Source organism: Anser anser (genome assembly GCF_964211835.1).
Source record: "Anser anser genome assembly, chromosome: 2".
In the NCBI taxonomy this organism is placed as follows: Eukaryota; Metazoa; Chordata; class Aves; order Anseriformes; family Anatidae; genus Anser; species Anser anser.
The window spans coordinates 107,367,503-107,382,624 of record NC_139721.1 but is presented as its reverse complement, the minus strand read 5'-3'; the positions used below and the strand labels follow the sequence as shown (position 1 = coordinate 107,382,624).

The window sequence follows — 15,122 nt, the reverse complement described above, 5'->3', positions numbered from 1 at the left end:
AGTTGTTTTTTGCAAGGGTATAATTTGATTCAGTGTATTTTTGTGAAATTGAAAGCAGAATATGATAAGTATAAAATAAGTTTCAGTAAAGTTGGTAGTTTGCAGGTGGACTGAAAGCAAAAGAGAGTTTCAGCATTATCTCAGTCTCCTATTAATTTTTGGCACCTTAGCATTTGGAAAAGCAGAAGGAGAGATGATGAAAGGCAATATGGCTTCCCCAGAAGAACCATGCTTAATGGTGGACCAATTTGCTGTCGCCTTTTTCTGTATGTAGGAGCTTTAATTCTGCTCTTCCCAGTGAGCCCTGTAGAGGTTTTTAAGAAGCTTCACAAAAACAAAATCTTAGCACTCTTGTCATCCACTGGAGGAACTTTTTTTCCAGGAACCCAAATCCTTTTGTCATAAATTCACCATTTCCAGGTTTTCTGGCTTTACATAGTAGCATAAGCTTCTGCTACCCCCTAGTCAAACTGTACAATTAGAATTGTGCACTACTTTTCACTTCATCCAGTCCAGCTAGCTGTCACTGGAGTTTGCACATCAATACCTACCTCTCTTCCACTGAAATTCTTTTCCTTGCTCCATTTTTTTCTGTGAAACTATGATTTTCCAGATAATCTTTCCCGCAGCCTTTCCATAGAAAAGCTAAAATTGTGCCTACTCAGTGTCATTAATTTTGTCATTTGCTTACTGATGGTTTTTCCTTTTATTTATTGTTTCTTTCCTACATCCTTCCATATGATCTTGGGCCTTTTATCTTTAAGAGAACTTCCTGCAGATGGAGGAACTAAATAATTGGATTTCTTCCCTTGGGTATACTAAAACTTTCTTCAGTTCTGTCCTTGTCTTATTTTGCTTTTCCTTGATAAATCTTTCTCCACATTTTTTCTTCTGTAGATTTTAAGATTTGGAAAGGAACATATCTAAATGAACCTTTTCCATAATATGTGCTTAAAATCTTCATCCAGTACATTTTGCATTACTGATATACTTCAAACCATGAGGTACCCACTGTGTCTCTGGATAAGTTGTTTTAATGCTTAATACCGGTGTTTTTTTTTTTTTTTTGTATTCTTGCTTTACCTTTCCTTGTACATATAACACCTCAGCTCTGACTTGAGTCTAAATCTTCTGCAAGAAGTTCAGGTGAATGGCAGAAAAACTTGGCTTAATGAAGAACAAAAATGAATATTGCAAAAGGGAAGTGGTGATCATTTGACCTTTGGTATCCTGAATAAAATAAAGTTGTATCAGCAGAGACTGTTATAAAACTGTTACAGTTCCCTAGATGTGGGAAGGAGAGATGAACAGCTCAGCACTATGATGGAGTTCACATTGGTAGTGCCAAACTGTAGTTGAAGCTAGCTCTATGTCAAGCTGCAAAGTGCCATTGAGTTTTTCATGAATGCAGGGAATTACAGTGTACATTTTTCAGAAGTGTTTCAAAGGAAGGAAGGTCTTGAGAATGCTTGTCTGGTAGGACAAGTCCAAGGTGAGTCCTGAGTGAATGAGAAATACCAAGTTTATAGAATGTGGCCTTCTTTGTTGGAGAGCAATTTTTTACTGTTACCCTTAATTGGAGAGCTGCTCTTTGCTCAATGAGATAATGACAGGACAAGGGGGAATGGTTTTAAACTAAAAGAGGGGAGATTTAGGTTAGAGGTTAGGAGGAAATTCTTCACTCAGAGGGTGGTGAGGCACTGGAACATGTTGCCCAGAAAGGTTGTGGATGCCCCATCCTTGGAGGTGTTCAAGATCACATTAGATGAGGCCCTGAGCAACCTGATCTAGTGAGAGGTGTCCCTGCCTAATGCAGGGGGGTTGGAACTAGATGATCTTTGAGGTCCCTTCCAACCTGAGCCATTCTATGATTCCATGAATGCAATCAGTCAAAAAATAAATTACTTACATTGGGTAGAGAAGAATTCTCGCACCAGCTCTTCCATTACATTTGTAAGTATCTTCAATTCTGTCAGGAAATCTGTCTAAAGGAATGGTTTCATTAGCTGTTCATGTGAACGGTGAAATGGAACCTTTGAATGAGGCTGTTAGTACAGGGAATGTTTTGGAGACATCTTTCATTAGGCTGGAATTTCACATCATTGCTGAAGCAAGCCATCAAAGGATGGATCAAGGGACAGAAGAGATTGTGCAATGCTTGTAAATTTCACAAAGCTTCTTATTTTTCTGCTGCTCTTTAAGGCTGGTAGTGGTTCAGTTCCTTTGGCTTGCTTTACAGCAACATGCTTTTCTATGTCCATTCAGTTTTAAGCTGCCTTGAGCTAGTTAGGGGGAGGCCAGCTCATACTTTAGGGAGCAGAACAGTGACTTAGAGTAACTTGAGGATTTTGAGTGGAGTTTATAAATCATTTGGAGCAGGTTAGCTATCACCTTTGAACAAAAAGGAATACAGAGATGGAATTATATTAGGATCTGCTAACATACAAGGTGTGCTAATGGAATGACAGCTCTTCAATTTCCCTACTGGACCAGTTTCTCAAAAGCTGTGGGGTGATTTTGCCATTCAGCTGCTACAAGAAAAGAGGAAAAGCAATGCTTTTACATACCTTTTATCTGGACCGTGGCTTGGGTTAAGCCACTCTGTTTTTTTTTTCTTTTCTTTCTTCATTTTTATTTTTTTCTTCCATTTTCTTTTTTTAATTTTTATTTATTTTTCCTCTTTTCCCCTTTCTCATTTTCCTTTTCTTTTCTTTTTTTCTTTCTCTCTTATTTTTTTCATTTTGTTTTTCTTTTAAGATAGGACATGTAGTGGATTAAAGTAGTAGTTAATCTATAACATCTTACTTTCATGTAGCTGTCTCCTGGGCACATCCAAGAGCTGCTTACAAATAGAAGATGCTTGCAACTTTTACTATTTTTTTTCCCTTTGCTGGTAAGTGGGATGGTTGAATAGTGATCTGTATCTTCTAACTTGCATATGGTCACAATATTTGTTTTCTTCCTGAGTGTCCCTTTTCATCAATGTATAATGCAGAGAGCGCCATTCATCTGTTAGGTTCTGTCTGTAAAGCTGATGGTCAGTGTTAGCAAGTGTAGTTATTTTGACCTGAGTGTTTGAAGAGGCATGAACATGATCTTAGTTTTTTTGTGTCACTTCTTTTAGTAGGGAGCTGCACTTCTACATTGTCAGTATTCTAACAGACCTAACAGTGTAGATTGAGAGGATCTGAAGCAAGAAGCACCAGTAGATTGCAGCAAACATGGCAGAGGAGATTGTACCACGCATACAAAAAATCCTGTAGAAACTATAAGCTTGTACAGTAAAGGGTTAACAGCTGACTGGTGAGTGTGGACTCTGTATCAGACAATAGAGAGGACATAGCTGAAATATTTGGCAAGCTTGTTTTTAATTGAAATATAAACAAAGCTGCTTTCATGATAAGTGCCTTTCAGATATATTTGTTTCTAGCCTGGGAATAGTTATGCAGAGTTTGCGTTCATTTTGCAGATTACATGCCTGGCTGCCTGTGGCTTTTCACTGTTAATCTTTTACATGTGTGAAAATTTGGATATGAAAAGAAATGCTGTGTCTGTCAGCATTCAGTCAGTGGTCTTTCTGTCATGCAGCTTTCAGTGGTGTAAAGGTAATAGTGACAATCCAAAACCTGAAACAGAGAAGAGTCATGTCTTAGTTCATATCTTTAAGCAAGTGCTTAAGTGGTGGGAGGAGAGGACTTTGCTATGTATAAATGCTTTGGTTTAAGTCTCGTGCACATACTTGAGATTGCATAACAGTGGGAGAAGATTTTAAGCTATTTCATAAGGAGCAAGAAGCTCCCCTCCCCTTTCTGCCCCCAGGTTCTTTGTAACAGGAGTCCAGTGACTCCCCTACACAGTCTGATAACAAGGGGACAAGTATAGAGGCACTGATGGAAATAAATAAATATATGGAGTTAAGCCTGTGATCATAATCCCAATGCCTGCTGGGAATGCATTATCCTCTCCTGTATCGTAGCAGAGTTGTCTCAACCTGTAGTACAACTGGGAGGCATCTGCAGGTTCATGTACAGAAATGAGATGTCAGTTGCACCTAAGACATACTGTCTTACAGATGGAGCTCTCAGTAGATCCATCTGCTTTTAGTGTACGGAAAGTTGCATTCCTGGGGAGGCTCAAGTGCTCATCAGACATACAATGTTAGTTTGACCAACCCACATTCAAGTAACCATTTTTTTTCCTCAGATAATAGTTAAGACAAAGTATTACTTGTTTATTACATATTAAAATAATTGTTCATGGCTTAACATCAATCTTTATAATACTAGGGAGCGCCACTGATTTCAGTAGGAATATGGCCTAAGACTGTGTTTGCACCAGTATGAGAGTGAATACAATATATCTGAACTATTACAGATTCAGATTTTCTTAACTCTTCTCCACCACACCCATTTCTGTAGGCATTTCCTTTAAAGTTCACTTTAATGGCTGGCATGGATCTAATTAATGTTAGTTAAAGACATTTTGGTAGTTTTCTAATGCTTTCCTCATCCAGTTAAGTGGTTGCTCTGTACAGTATGTGTGCTATGTGAGGAATTCAAATGGTTTTCAGTCAGAGCACTGTTTTGCAGGTTTTCTTATCTCAGGCATTTCTTTTAAGTACCTTCCATCATCCTGATTCAAATAATAGCAGAGACAGACTGTGCCATGAAAAGTATTGAAATGATTTCTTTGGACTTGCTTCAGTGGAGCTCACAGAAACAGTGAGAATCTTCCTTCTTTTTACAGCATTAGAATGATTTCCTTATGGAAAAAATTAAGATTAAGATTATTGTTAGTCTTTGTTGGGCTGGAGTTGTTCTCTAGCTCTCATATTTTTGTTGTTTTTCTTCTCCACATCAATCTTTTTAAGTGTATCCAGTACTCTAGAGAGAGTAGAGACTGTTTCATCTGTGGTCTCCTCATTGGTTCCAGTCTTGCAGATGTTTAGGTGATTGGAACTATTCAGGTGTATGAAGCTATTCAGATGCTTAAGCGTATGCAGTATCATATTGCATGGCCTTCTCTGAAGTAGAAAACAGCGTAATTGAACATGAGCATATGTGAAAGGTTTTGGATTGTTTTAGCGTATGCCAGAATAATTAAATAACAAGCTCGTTAGAGCTTGAGTAGTTATAACAATGCACCTGTAAAGAAAAGGAATAAATTGTTCCTTTATAAAGCTCTTCAATAGTAGGGAGCTGAGGGAATAGTCCTGAGGGAAGTGGTGGATGAAGTTGCTAAGCCACTATATTTGAAAAGTCATGCCAGTCTGGTGAAGTTCCCACTGACTGGAAGAGAGGAAACATAACCCCTGTTTTTAGGAAAGGGAAAAAAGGAAGACCTGGGGAACTACAAGCCAGTCAGTCTCATCTCTGTGCCAAGCAAGATCATGGGGCAGATCCTCCTGAAACTATGCTAAAGCACACGGAAAACAGAGAGGAGATTGGTGACAGTCAGCATGGCTTCACTAAGGGCAAATCGAGCCTGACAAATTTGGTGGCCTTTTACGATGGTGTTACAGTGCTGGTGGAAAAGGGAAGAGCAACTGATGTCATCTACCTGGACTTGAGAAAAGCATTTCATATTGTCCTCCACAACATCCTTGACTATAAAATGAAGAGACATGGATTAGAGGGATGGACCACTCAGTGCATAAGGAATCAGCTGGAAGGTCTAACTGAAAGAGTTGTGGTCAATGGCTCAATGTCCAAGTGCAGAGACTGGTGATCAGTGGTGTCCCTCAGAGGTCTGTACTGGGACGAGTATTATCTAACATATTTGTTGGTGACATGAATAGTGGGATTGAGTTCACCCTCAGGAATTTTGCAGATGATACCAACCTGAGTGGTGCAGTTGACAGGTTGGACGGAAGAGATAGGCTGGGACCTCGACAGGCTGGAGGGTTGGGCCAAGAGGAACCTCATGAAGTTCAGCAAGGGCAAGTGTAGGGTCCTGCACCTAGGGAGGAATAACCCAAAGCACCGGTATAGGCTGGGGTGTGTCTGTCCTGTTAGAGTACAGCTCTGCAGAGAGGGACCTAGGAGTCCTGGTGGACAGCAGGCTGACCGCGACTCAGCAATGTGCCTTTGTGGCCAAGAAGGCCAACGGTATCGTAGGCTGCATTCGGAAGAGTGTTGCCAGCAGGTCAAGGGAGGTGATCCTCCCCCTCTACTCAGCCCTGGTGAGGCCACACCTGGAGTCTTGTGTCCAGTTCTGGGCTCCCCAGTATCAGGGGGACATAGAACTTCTGGAGTGAGTTCAGAGGAGGACTACGAAGATGATGAGAGGAATGGAGCTCCTGCCGTATGAGGACAGGCTGAGAGAACCGGGTCTGTTTAGCCTGGAAAAGAGAAGACTGAGGGGAAAACTCATTAATGTGTATAAATATCCGACGGGAGGGTGTCGAGAGGATGGAGCCGGTCTTTTCAGTTGTGCCCAGCAACAGGACGAGAGGTAACGGGCACAAACTGAAGCACAGGAGGTTCTGGCTGAATGTGAGAGGGCACTTCTTTCCTGTGAGGTTGACAGAGCACTGGAACCGGTTGCCCAGACAGGCTGTGGAGTCTCCTTCTCTGGAGATATTCAAAACCCGCCTGGATGCCATCCTGTACAATGTGCTCTAGGTGATGCTACTCGTCAGGGGCGTTGGACTAGATGAGGTCCCTTCCAACCCTGCACATTCTGTGATTCCATGATTCTGAGATGCCATCCAGAGGGACCTTGACAGTTTTGAGAGATTGGCCTGTGCAAACCTCCTGAAATTCAACAAGGCCTAGTGCAAAGTCCTGTGCCTGTGTTGGGGCAATCCCAAACATGAATAAAGACTGGGAGATGAGTGAATTGAGAGCAGCCCTGTGGAAAAGAGCTTGGGGGTATTGCTGGGTTAAAAACTGAATGTGAGCTGGCAGTGTTGCCCAGGAAGCCAACCATATTTTGGGCTGCATCAAAAGAAGTGTAGGTAGCAGGTTGAGGGAGGTGATTCTCCCCCTCTGCTCCATTCCTGTGAGATCCCACCTGGAGTGCTGCGTTCAGCTCTGGGGCCCCCACCATAAGAAAGGTCTAATCAACATAGATCTGTTGAAGCAGAGCCACGGGAGAGCTACAACAGTGATCAGAGGGATGGAGCACCTCTCATATGAAGACTGAGAAAGGCTCTCATATAAAGGCTGAGAAAGTGGGGGTTGTTTATCCAAGAGAAGAGGAGGCTCCAGGGAGATCATATTGCAACATTACAGTACTTAAAGGGGGTCTACAGGAAAGATGGAAAGGAACTCTTTATCGCGGGTTGTAGTGATAGGACAAGTGTAATGGTTTTAAACTAAAGGAGGGTAGGTTTAGATTAAATGTTAGGAAGCAATTCTTAATGATGAGGGTGGTAATGCACTGGAACAGGTTGCTCAGAGAAGCTGTGGATGCCCCACCCCTGGAAGCGTTCAAGGCCAGGTTGGATGGGGCTTTGAGCAACCTGATCTAGTGTCTCTGCTCTTTGCAGGGGGAACTAGATGATCTTTAAGGTCCCTTATGTGATTCTAGTAATAGCATTCACATGATTCCTCATCCAAGTACATCCATTTTAACTTTATCCTGTACTATCTACAATCAGTATAAATAAGTTGAACTTAGTTCAGTCTTGAATCAATTTAGAAAGCAATTGCTCTGATGCTATTTGCAAGCTATTAGAAAAAAATGGTCTAGTTATTTTATTTCTTTCTCTGTGTGGTGTGAACAAAGTCACAGTTCTGAACCCGTATTTTCTCTGTTCTTCTCAACTGCCTTTCAACTCCAGTTCTGTCCTTTTCTCCTCACCTGAGCAGTATTCTAGACCTATAGCAAGAATTACACAGAATCACAGAGGCTTGAAGTGACCTATAGTGATCATCTAGCCACACCCCTGCTCAAACAGGGTCAGCTAGTGCAAGTTGTACAGGACTGTTGGGTCAGGTTTTGAATATCTCCAAGGATGAAGACTCCACAACCCATCTGGGCAAGCTGTGCAAGTGTTTGAACAGTCTTGCAGTAAAAAAAAATGTTTTCTTGTGTTCAGGTGGAATTTCATGTTTTAATTTGTGCTCATTGCCTCTTGCCTCATCAGTGGGCACTATTGAAAAAACATTGAATATCTTGGTCTTTCCTGTTATTTGTCACTGAGTGCCCTGCCCCATTCAGCTGTGGGCTGAAGGTTGGGCTGAAATAACCCTCCAGTTTTCTATTGCTTTGCTGTTTGAGTGCATGCTGTGTATAGTTAGGTAGGAAACTTGAATAGACATATCTGTCTTAACACTGTGGGCTGCGGAATGCAGAACAACTTGCCTTTGCCATTTGTTCTCCTGCTGCATGTTTTCAGCAATCAGTGTTGTGAAATAAAATGTTACAGTTTAAACAAGTAAAAAAAATTTTTTTTTTTAAAGAAAAATCGGTCATTTTATAAACACTTCTTTCAGGCAGTACAAGGCCTGTAAAAATGTAAGTTGTTTTTCAATTTGTCTTGTACTTTGTTTCCTTTCTTGCAGAATCTCAAAGTTACAAAGAAGCCCTTAACCACTCTATGATAATGTCTGACAGCACCTTGGGTGCTAACCCTGCTTTGCTGAGGCCCAACATGCAGATGGATCCTTCCTTTCAGCGGTGTTTAGCATCTTCATGTACTGCTTCAAGTAACAGTTCTGTCCCAGTGGGAGAAAGGTAGGAAAAGATTCTCTGACCTGAGTGTTTAGTTCTCAGTATTGTGATTTCCAGCCAAGATGTTATGCTTGCTTGTTTGTTGCAGAGCATTTGTACAAGGACTTTTGAGTTTGGTTGTGACATGTGATGATGTTGTTGCCCACCATCTGGAAGTTAACACATTCACAGATGTTATTTATATGTCTGAGAGGCACATGTGGTTTTAAAGAAAATCTAGGAATACAAAAATGGGTAGGGACAATCAGTGGTCAGTCATGAACAATTACCTCTATTTACTTAATAGATGAGGTGTTTCATTACAGCTGATAATGTTTCCTTCTCTATCACTCTGCAACAACATTCTTTTGTGGCTAACTGTCCTTTTCATGGATAATTGGCTCCTTTTTCACAATAAATATTTGGAATGCTGTTGGTTGGTGTGTCAAACTCTCAGTAAGGACTTACAGTGTGTTGATTTCTATATGTCTTCCTATCTAATTAATTTCATTTTCAGTCAGTACTTGGACTGTGAAAGAAGTTTCCTGTTATAATTATGACTGTGAATCATAATACTCTTGTTAGGGGATCTTGTTGTTTCCCCTAGCAAAATGGGTCTCACCAGGCATCCAGAATTCACTCAAAGTGTTGATTCTTATTTAAAGCAGTGAGAATTTAATGGTACTCATATATCAGCTCGAGCTGGGTGCCTTCAAGGAGGGACCCCATCAAGACTTCCCTTGGGTTCTTACACCCATACAGTCTTTGTCCATTATGGTCCAATAAGTTCTTGACACATATACATTATGTTACTTCAGACTGGCAATTCTTTGTTGCAGAGCACGATGTCTTCTCTTATCTCCTGGGGCACGCTCTCATTCTGCCATGTCCTTGGTCAGCACATCCCCACCCCCCATCCACACAAAATATTGCTCAATCACCACTACATAACAGGTTCAGGTTATGGGAGCTCATACTGCGGCCTAAGGCTTCAACAGATTTACCCTACTGATGTCAAACAATAGCTACCTGAGTTCCTTACATGCCAGTGGCTTGTTTCCCTTTTGCTCTGTATAAAGTATGTTAGTATTTTCTGAGGAGAAGCCAATTTGACATTTAATTATAAGTGGATATGAATTACAAGCTTATCAGGCAATGCAGTCATTATCAAGCTTGCATTCCGTCCTTAAACTTTATCTAGAAATTTTTGTTCCCTTCTTTTTAGATGTTTTGTTTTTCCTGTTGCTTTTCATTTCATCTAGCTGATAACTACAGCTTGTTTTTTTTTTTTTTTTTTGGAATGGTTCCTTTCTACCCTTTGCTTCCCTTCTATTTCTTTATGGTCCTTCTACTTGGATCTGTTCAAATCTACTGGTATCCATTTCCACAGTTCCCTTTTAATTAAAATGTTCTTTATAATTTTTTTAATAAATTTTTATTTTTTATAATTTTTTTGCCAGTTCCTTTCACTTTCTATCTCAAAATGGGTTTGTTCTCTCTTTACATATGATGTTGATGATAATGTTTTTCAGCCAAAATTGAAGGGCGTCTCACTTTCTGAAGAAAGAAGCCAATTTAAACTTTCATGAGATGGTTTTGTCAGAAGCATAATCTGTGGTGTTTAGAAGGATATTTGTTATCCTTCACTTGAGCAGGTGGAACTCTTAGCCAGTAGAATAATCTAATGTTTATTGTTGTCTTTATAAATAATAAATATATAAATACTTAATATCCATCAATCAAACAGAAGCTTGGAAAAGTGTTTCTTGTACTCTGTATTGTTTTATGTTTGTTGTTCCCATATGCAAAAATTAACCACTGGACTTGCTTCTCTTCTGTTTGCAATATAGATTTTATTAGAAAGAGGCCTAATCTAACAGTTGGGTCTTGTGGACTGTCTTCTTACCATGCTTATTCACTTATTATGTGATGGTGAACAACGCTGTCCTTAGCGCTTGTCTTGCACTTTCCCTTTTCCCCTTTTTTCCTTCCCTCTTTCCCCTTTCCCTTTCTCTCTCCTTTTTAAAAATTAACGTAAGAGACTCTGCATGTAAGATCTATTGTGGTAGTGTCAGTCTTATTCCATAAACTTTTGTCATTGCCTTTGATGACAGCCGTGGCTTAAGAGCCTTCTACTGCTCTTTTTCAGCCAGTGCTGTAAGTCACCGTATGGAGATCCTCCAGGACCTCTGTCTGTGAAGCAATGTTGTACACAGTCTCACTGAATCAATTCATATTAAAAGTAACCCTCTCAATTAGGAGGAAGGAGGAGTGTTTATAACAGTGCTGAATTTGGTGGCCTGACTTACAGTAGAAGCTCAGAAATGGTGTCATCAGCATTGCTGGATGGAGGGTGAGATAAGGCAGAAAGTGATGAACTACATTGAAGAAATGAATGATCAGGGTGGGGCTGAAGTCCCTTGTTCCAGCTGTATTGCCAGATCTTTCTTGTTGTCAAAGTGTACCTCAGTGAGCAAGTGATTGCTTTCAATTATGACCACAGTATGGACTGTGTAGTGACTTTTTAGGAAAATGATTTGGCTGTTTTATTATTTTTGTGTTCGATTTTTGGCTTTTTTTGACAGCTCTCCTGCAACAGAATGTCCTTGGCTTGAAAGCAGCCCTAAATCTTCCCCATCGCTCCAGCTTTCAATGGGAAATACCAGGCCAACAGGAAGTTACCTTGTGCCTTCAGAATTTTCACACCCTGTGCAAGATGGTTCTCTCTTGTCTCATTTCCAAACCCCAGGACTGCAAGTTGTCACCCGGAGCAGCCTGGAGAAATCACCAGTGGAGCAGCAACAAGAACCTGCTAACAGCTGCAGTGCCCGGGCCTACAGGAACTACAGTGGGGGCAACATGGTCTGTAGCTCCCCCCAAGAGGAGAAACAAGCTACTTTCATAGCCAACACTAGCATCTCTCCTAAAACCATGAGCTCATCAGTGGCAAGTGCAGAGGACAATGGCTTTTTGGCACAAAACTTTCTTACAGTGGCTTCTGGACACAATAGTCAAAACAATGCGATTCATCAGCACCTTGGAGGGAACCTACATTCTCAACCACCTCTTCCAGAGAAAAAGAGGTCCTCTGAAGAGGACCGTTCCTTCACCTCTGTCTCACCTTCTTCAAGTGGCTTCTCTAGTCCCCACAGTGGAAGTACAATCAGCATCCCATTCCCAAACATCCTCCCAGATTTCTCAAAAATTTTAAGCACTTCCCTCGTGCCAGGTAGGTTCTGTATCAGAGAAATGCAAAATACTTCTGAGTTGTATGAGTTTACCTCCCATTTAGGGGATTTTTAAAATGAGGAGGGGGAAAAAAACAGTGGAATAAAAATGGCAGAGAGGACTTGAATGCTTGCAGTAAGAGGCACCATTTCACGGGTTTTGGATGTATTATTCTGAGGACAATGCTGCAGAACTGTTTCTGCCCTTCCTTAATTGTCAGCCAAGGGCATCCCACCTTTTGAGCTGTGAAACCACAAACAAGGAGTATGCATTCCAACCTCTCTTAATAAAGGCTGGTTTCTTTATGCATCTTTGCTATATTCATGTCAAGAATAGTTAAAAATGTCGATATGTATTCACTGGGTCCCACTGAAAAACTTTATATTTAGTATAGCTTTATAAATGTAAGAGTTTTTCATATTCTATAGGTTTTGCAAAATTAAACTTTAAGAGGGCTTTTGGAGTCTTAGTGTATGGTTCTGAAACAGTTCAAAGTTTCTCTCTGTTGTCCTTCTAATCATGAGTTTTTAGAAGCGTTAATGTGGTTGGAAGTTGAAAAGAAAAGCAAAACATGCTTTTATATTTAGAAAATTTCTTAACTTGTCTTTCCCCTTTTATTTTATAGAAAACACAATGGATAAACATGTGACTGTGAAATTTGTCCAGGACACATCCAAGTTCTGGTATAAACCAGATATTTCAAGAGAACAAGGTATAACAGTTGATGTATATTCTGAGGTATATACTTACAGAAAGGCTAGTTGGTGAATGTGCCTTATTTTTTTATGACTACCAGACATCTCAAATAATTACAAAGAGAAATATAAAATCTATAAGGGCCGAAGACAACTTCAATTTATTTTGTCCAAAGGCTGAGTTTGAGAGTGGAGGGCATTCAAGTACTTCAGACAAATTATTATCCTAATTTAAATAACTACAGAGTGATTTGAGTATTCCTGTGGTAGCTCCTGCAAAAGTGCTTTACTGAGAAACTAATTTGTCTGTTGCCATCTCACAACAATGGAAGTTGATTTAAGGTATGCTGAAAGAAAATGTAAGCAGAATATGCTCTATTAATGCAATCTGATATTATGGTGAGTCTTCACCAGTGTGCCAGGCAAAGCTATTTTGGCCTCCAGAGTTTGGAACAGCAAGTATACATGGTGCAATACCAAACAACTGCTGCTCTCAGAAACCATTAGAGTACAAATGTGATGCTCTGGCATAATTTCAGCCATGTGTGTTTCCCTGTGTAGATAGGTTGAGAGATCCTAAATATCAGAGAGTAATTTATTATCTAGGATTCATTATAAAAGCATCCTCATCTACCAGTTGTTCTGTAGCCTAAATTTCATTTTCAGCTGCAAGTGACATACATTATTTCTTAAAGATCACAAAATAACACTCCTATGGAATAAAATCTTTATGATGTACAATATAGATACATCTATATGTAGATATATTACTGAATGAGAGTGGAAAGTTTTTATTACATATGTGAAAATGTGTACATGCAAACTTATACTTTGATCGGGCATCAATATGTAAATAAAGTATTTTGGATGCTTGTAAATGCAGTCAGTCTGACTGACTATCCTTGTGTCTGTACTGTAATATTGAGCTACAGTGAATAGCATTTAGTAAGCTATTGAAAGCATTTTAAACTGGGATTGTTAAAATGAAGTTGTTGAAAAGGAAAATGTCAAAGCCATTCTGTATTGGAAAGGAAGTTTACATCATCAGACTTGGAACTAGAACCAAATAGCTTTCAGCTATTGGCAAATGATGAATTGCTCTGTCTGTCTAGTTCATATTTTCTCAGACTGTGAGGGTGCCCCTTATAGTGTGGTGGTAAATATGAGCCTAGGAGGATAAAGGTCATAGAAAATGGATTATTTATTTACCTCTGGATGATGTTTCACTGGTTGTTTCACTTCACTCTCCTTCCTATTTTCTGCTCCCCACCCATAATGAGCACTGAGTGCTCTGCAAATGGTCAGAAAAAGTTTCCTCTCTTCATGTGGATTTAAAGAGGGGAATAGATCATAAAGGAATTTTAAACCTAGCTGCTTGAACAAATGAAAACAATTATCTTCCCAACTTTGTAGTATGCCTCTTTTCACCTTACCAATTAAAATCTATTTTTAAAAGTGAGGTTAAGATGTTTGGCTATTATATTTCAGAGTCTGTAGCAGACTTCTGCCAAACAAGAGCAGTTTTCTTGCAAATGATTTCTCCTAGGAGAACTTCATATCACGCTTCAAGCAGAGATCACAGGCTATAGATGTAAAGTATTTCAGTGTTTCGACATTCGAAGAGCAAATACCCACTTTCATCCCCTGTTTTGCTTTAAAACACATAATAGAGTGAGAGTACTTTGCAGAGACAAACATTGTTTGTAGATGAGAACTGATGGCTTCTGACTACTGAAGCTACATAAGAAAAGAAATACACTGTTGTCTGTTCAGCCTGGGAATTAAAGAGCTGTGCTCTCTGTCATGATTCTAACAATTTGACAATATGTAAACAGGAATCAACTTGCCCTTTTTTCTTAATAAGAAACAACGTGGGGCCAGGAAAATTGGGAATAGGGCCACATTTTCTTTGCCTGGGCTGTGTGTGTGTGCACATGCACATACTTGAGGTGTAGTTTTTGTCAGTTTGCTCTTATTTTGCTGGATTTCCTTTGATATGGTCACTGAGATCAGAAAAAAAAGAAAGGGACAAAACCCATATTTAATCTCTTCACCTTTTAGTACATTTTCCAAGTATAAGTATTAGAATTTTTTTTTAGTTTAGTGTGTGGCAGTTATTTTTTGGTTTGGTTTGGTTTTACTTTTTTAAGGGAGGGTTGTTTGCCATGAACTTAAACCCAAAATTTCATTTGGAGCTTACATCAGCACTGTCAGCTTGAAGCTGCTTTTGCATTGCCAGAAAGTTCATATGTGACTATCAGTATCAGCTACGATCATCAGTATCAGACTTGATTACCCAGGTCAGTGCTGCAACAGTAGTTGTTAACTAATGGTTGCACAGTATTCTTGATAAACGGGAAAGCATGTAGCAAATGAAAAATCATGCACAGATCTTTGGCGTTTATGCAGAGATTCCAGCTTCAATTTTGTTGTATCATTTTTGTTGTATCATTCACAGCTGCAAGTGATCCCAACTACATGTGTGCAGGCACTGACCTGAGGCACAGATTTAAGCTACTATGTAAAAATCAACTAATTATC

At 39.8% G+C, this 15,122-nt stretch overlaps 1 protein-coding gene across 16 annotated transcripts in view; it reads left to right on the top strand.

The window, feature by feature from the left end:
* Positions 1–15,122, top strand: part of TNS3 (tensin 3) — a 258,468-nt gene that overhangs the window by 222,979 nt on the left and 20,367 nt on the right. For all 16 annotated transcript variants that reach the window (XM_083823142.1, XM_083823137.1, XM_083823136.1 and 13 more), the window contains 3 exons: positions 8,511–8,682; positions 11,244–11,887; positions 12,512–12,598. In XM_083823142.1, coding sequence (XP_083679268.1) covers positions 8,511–8,682; positions 11,244–11,887; positions 12,512–12,598 — 903 coding nt within the window. The remainder of the gene's footprint in view (positions 1–8,510; positions 8,683–11,243; positions 11,888–12,511; positions 12,599–15,122) is intronic.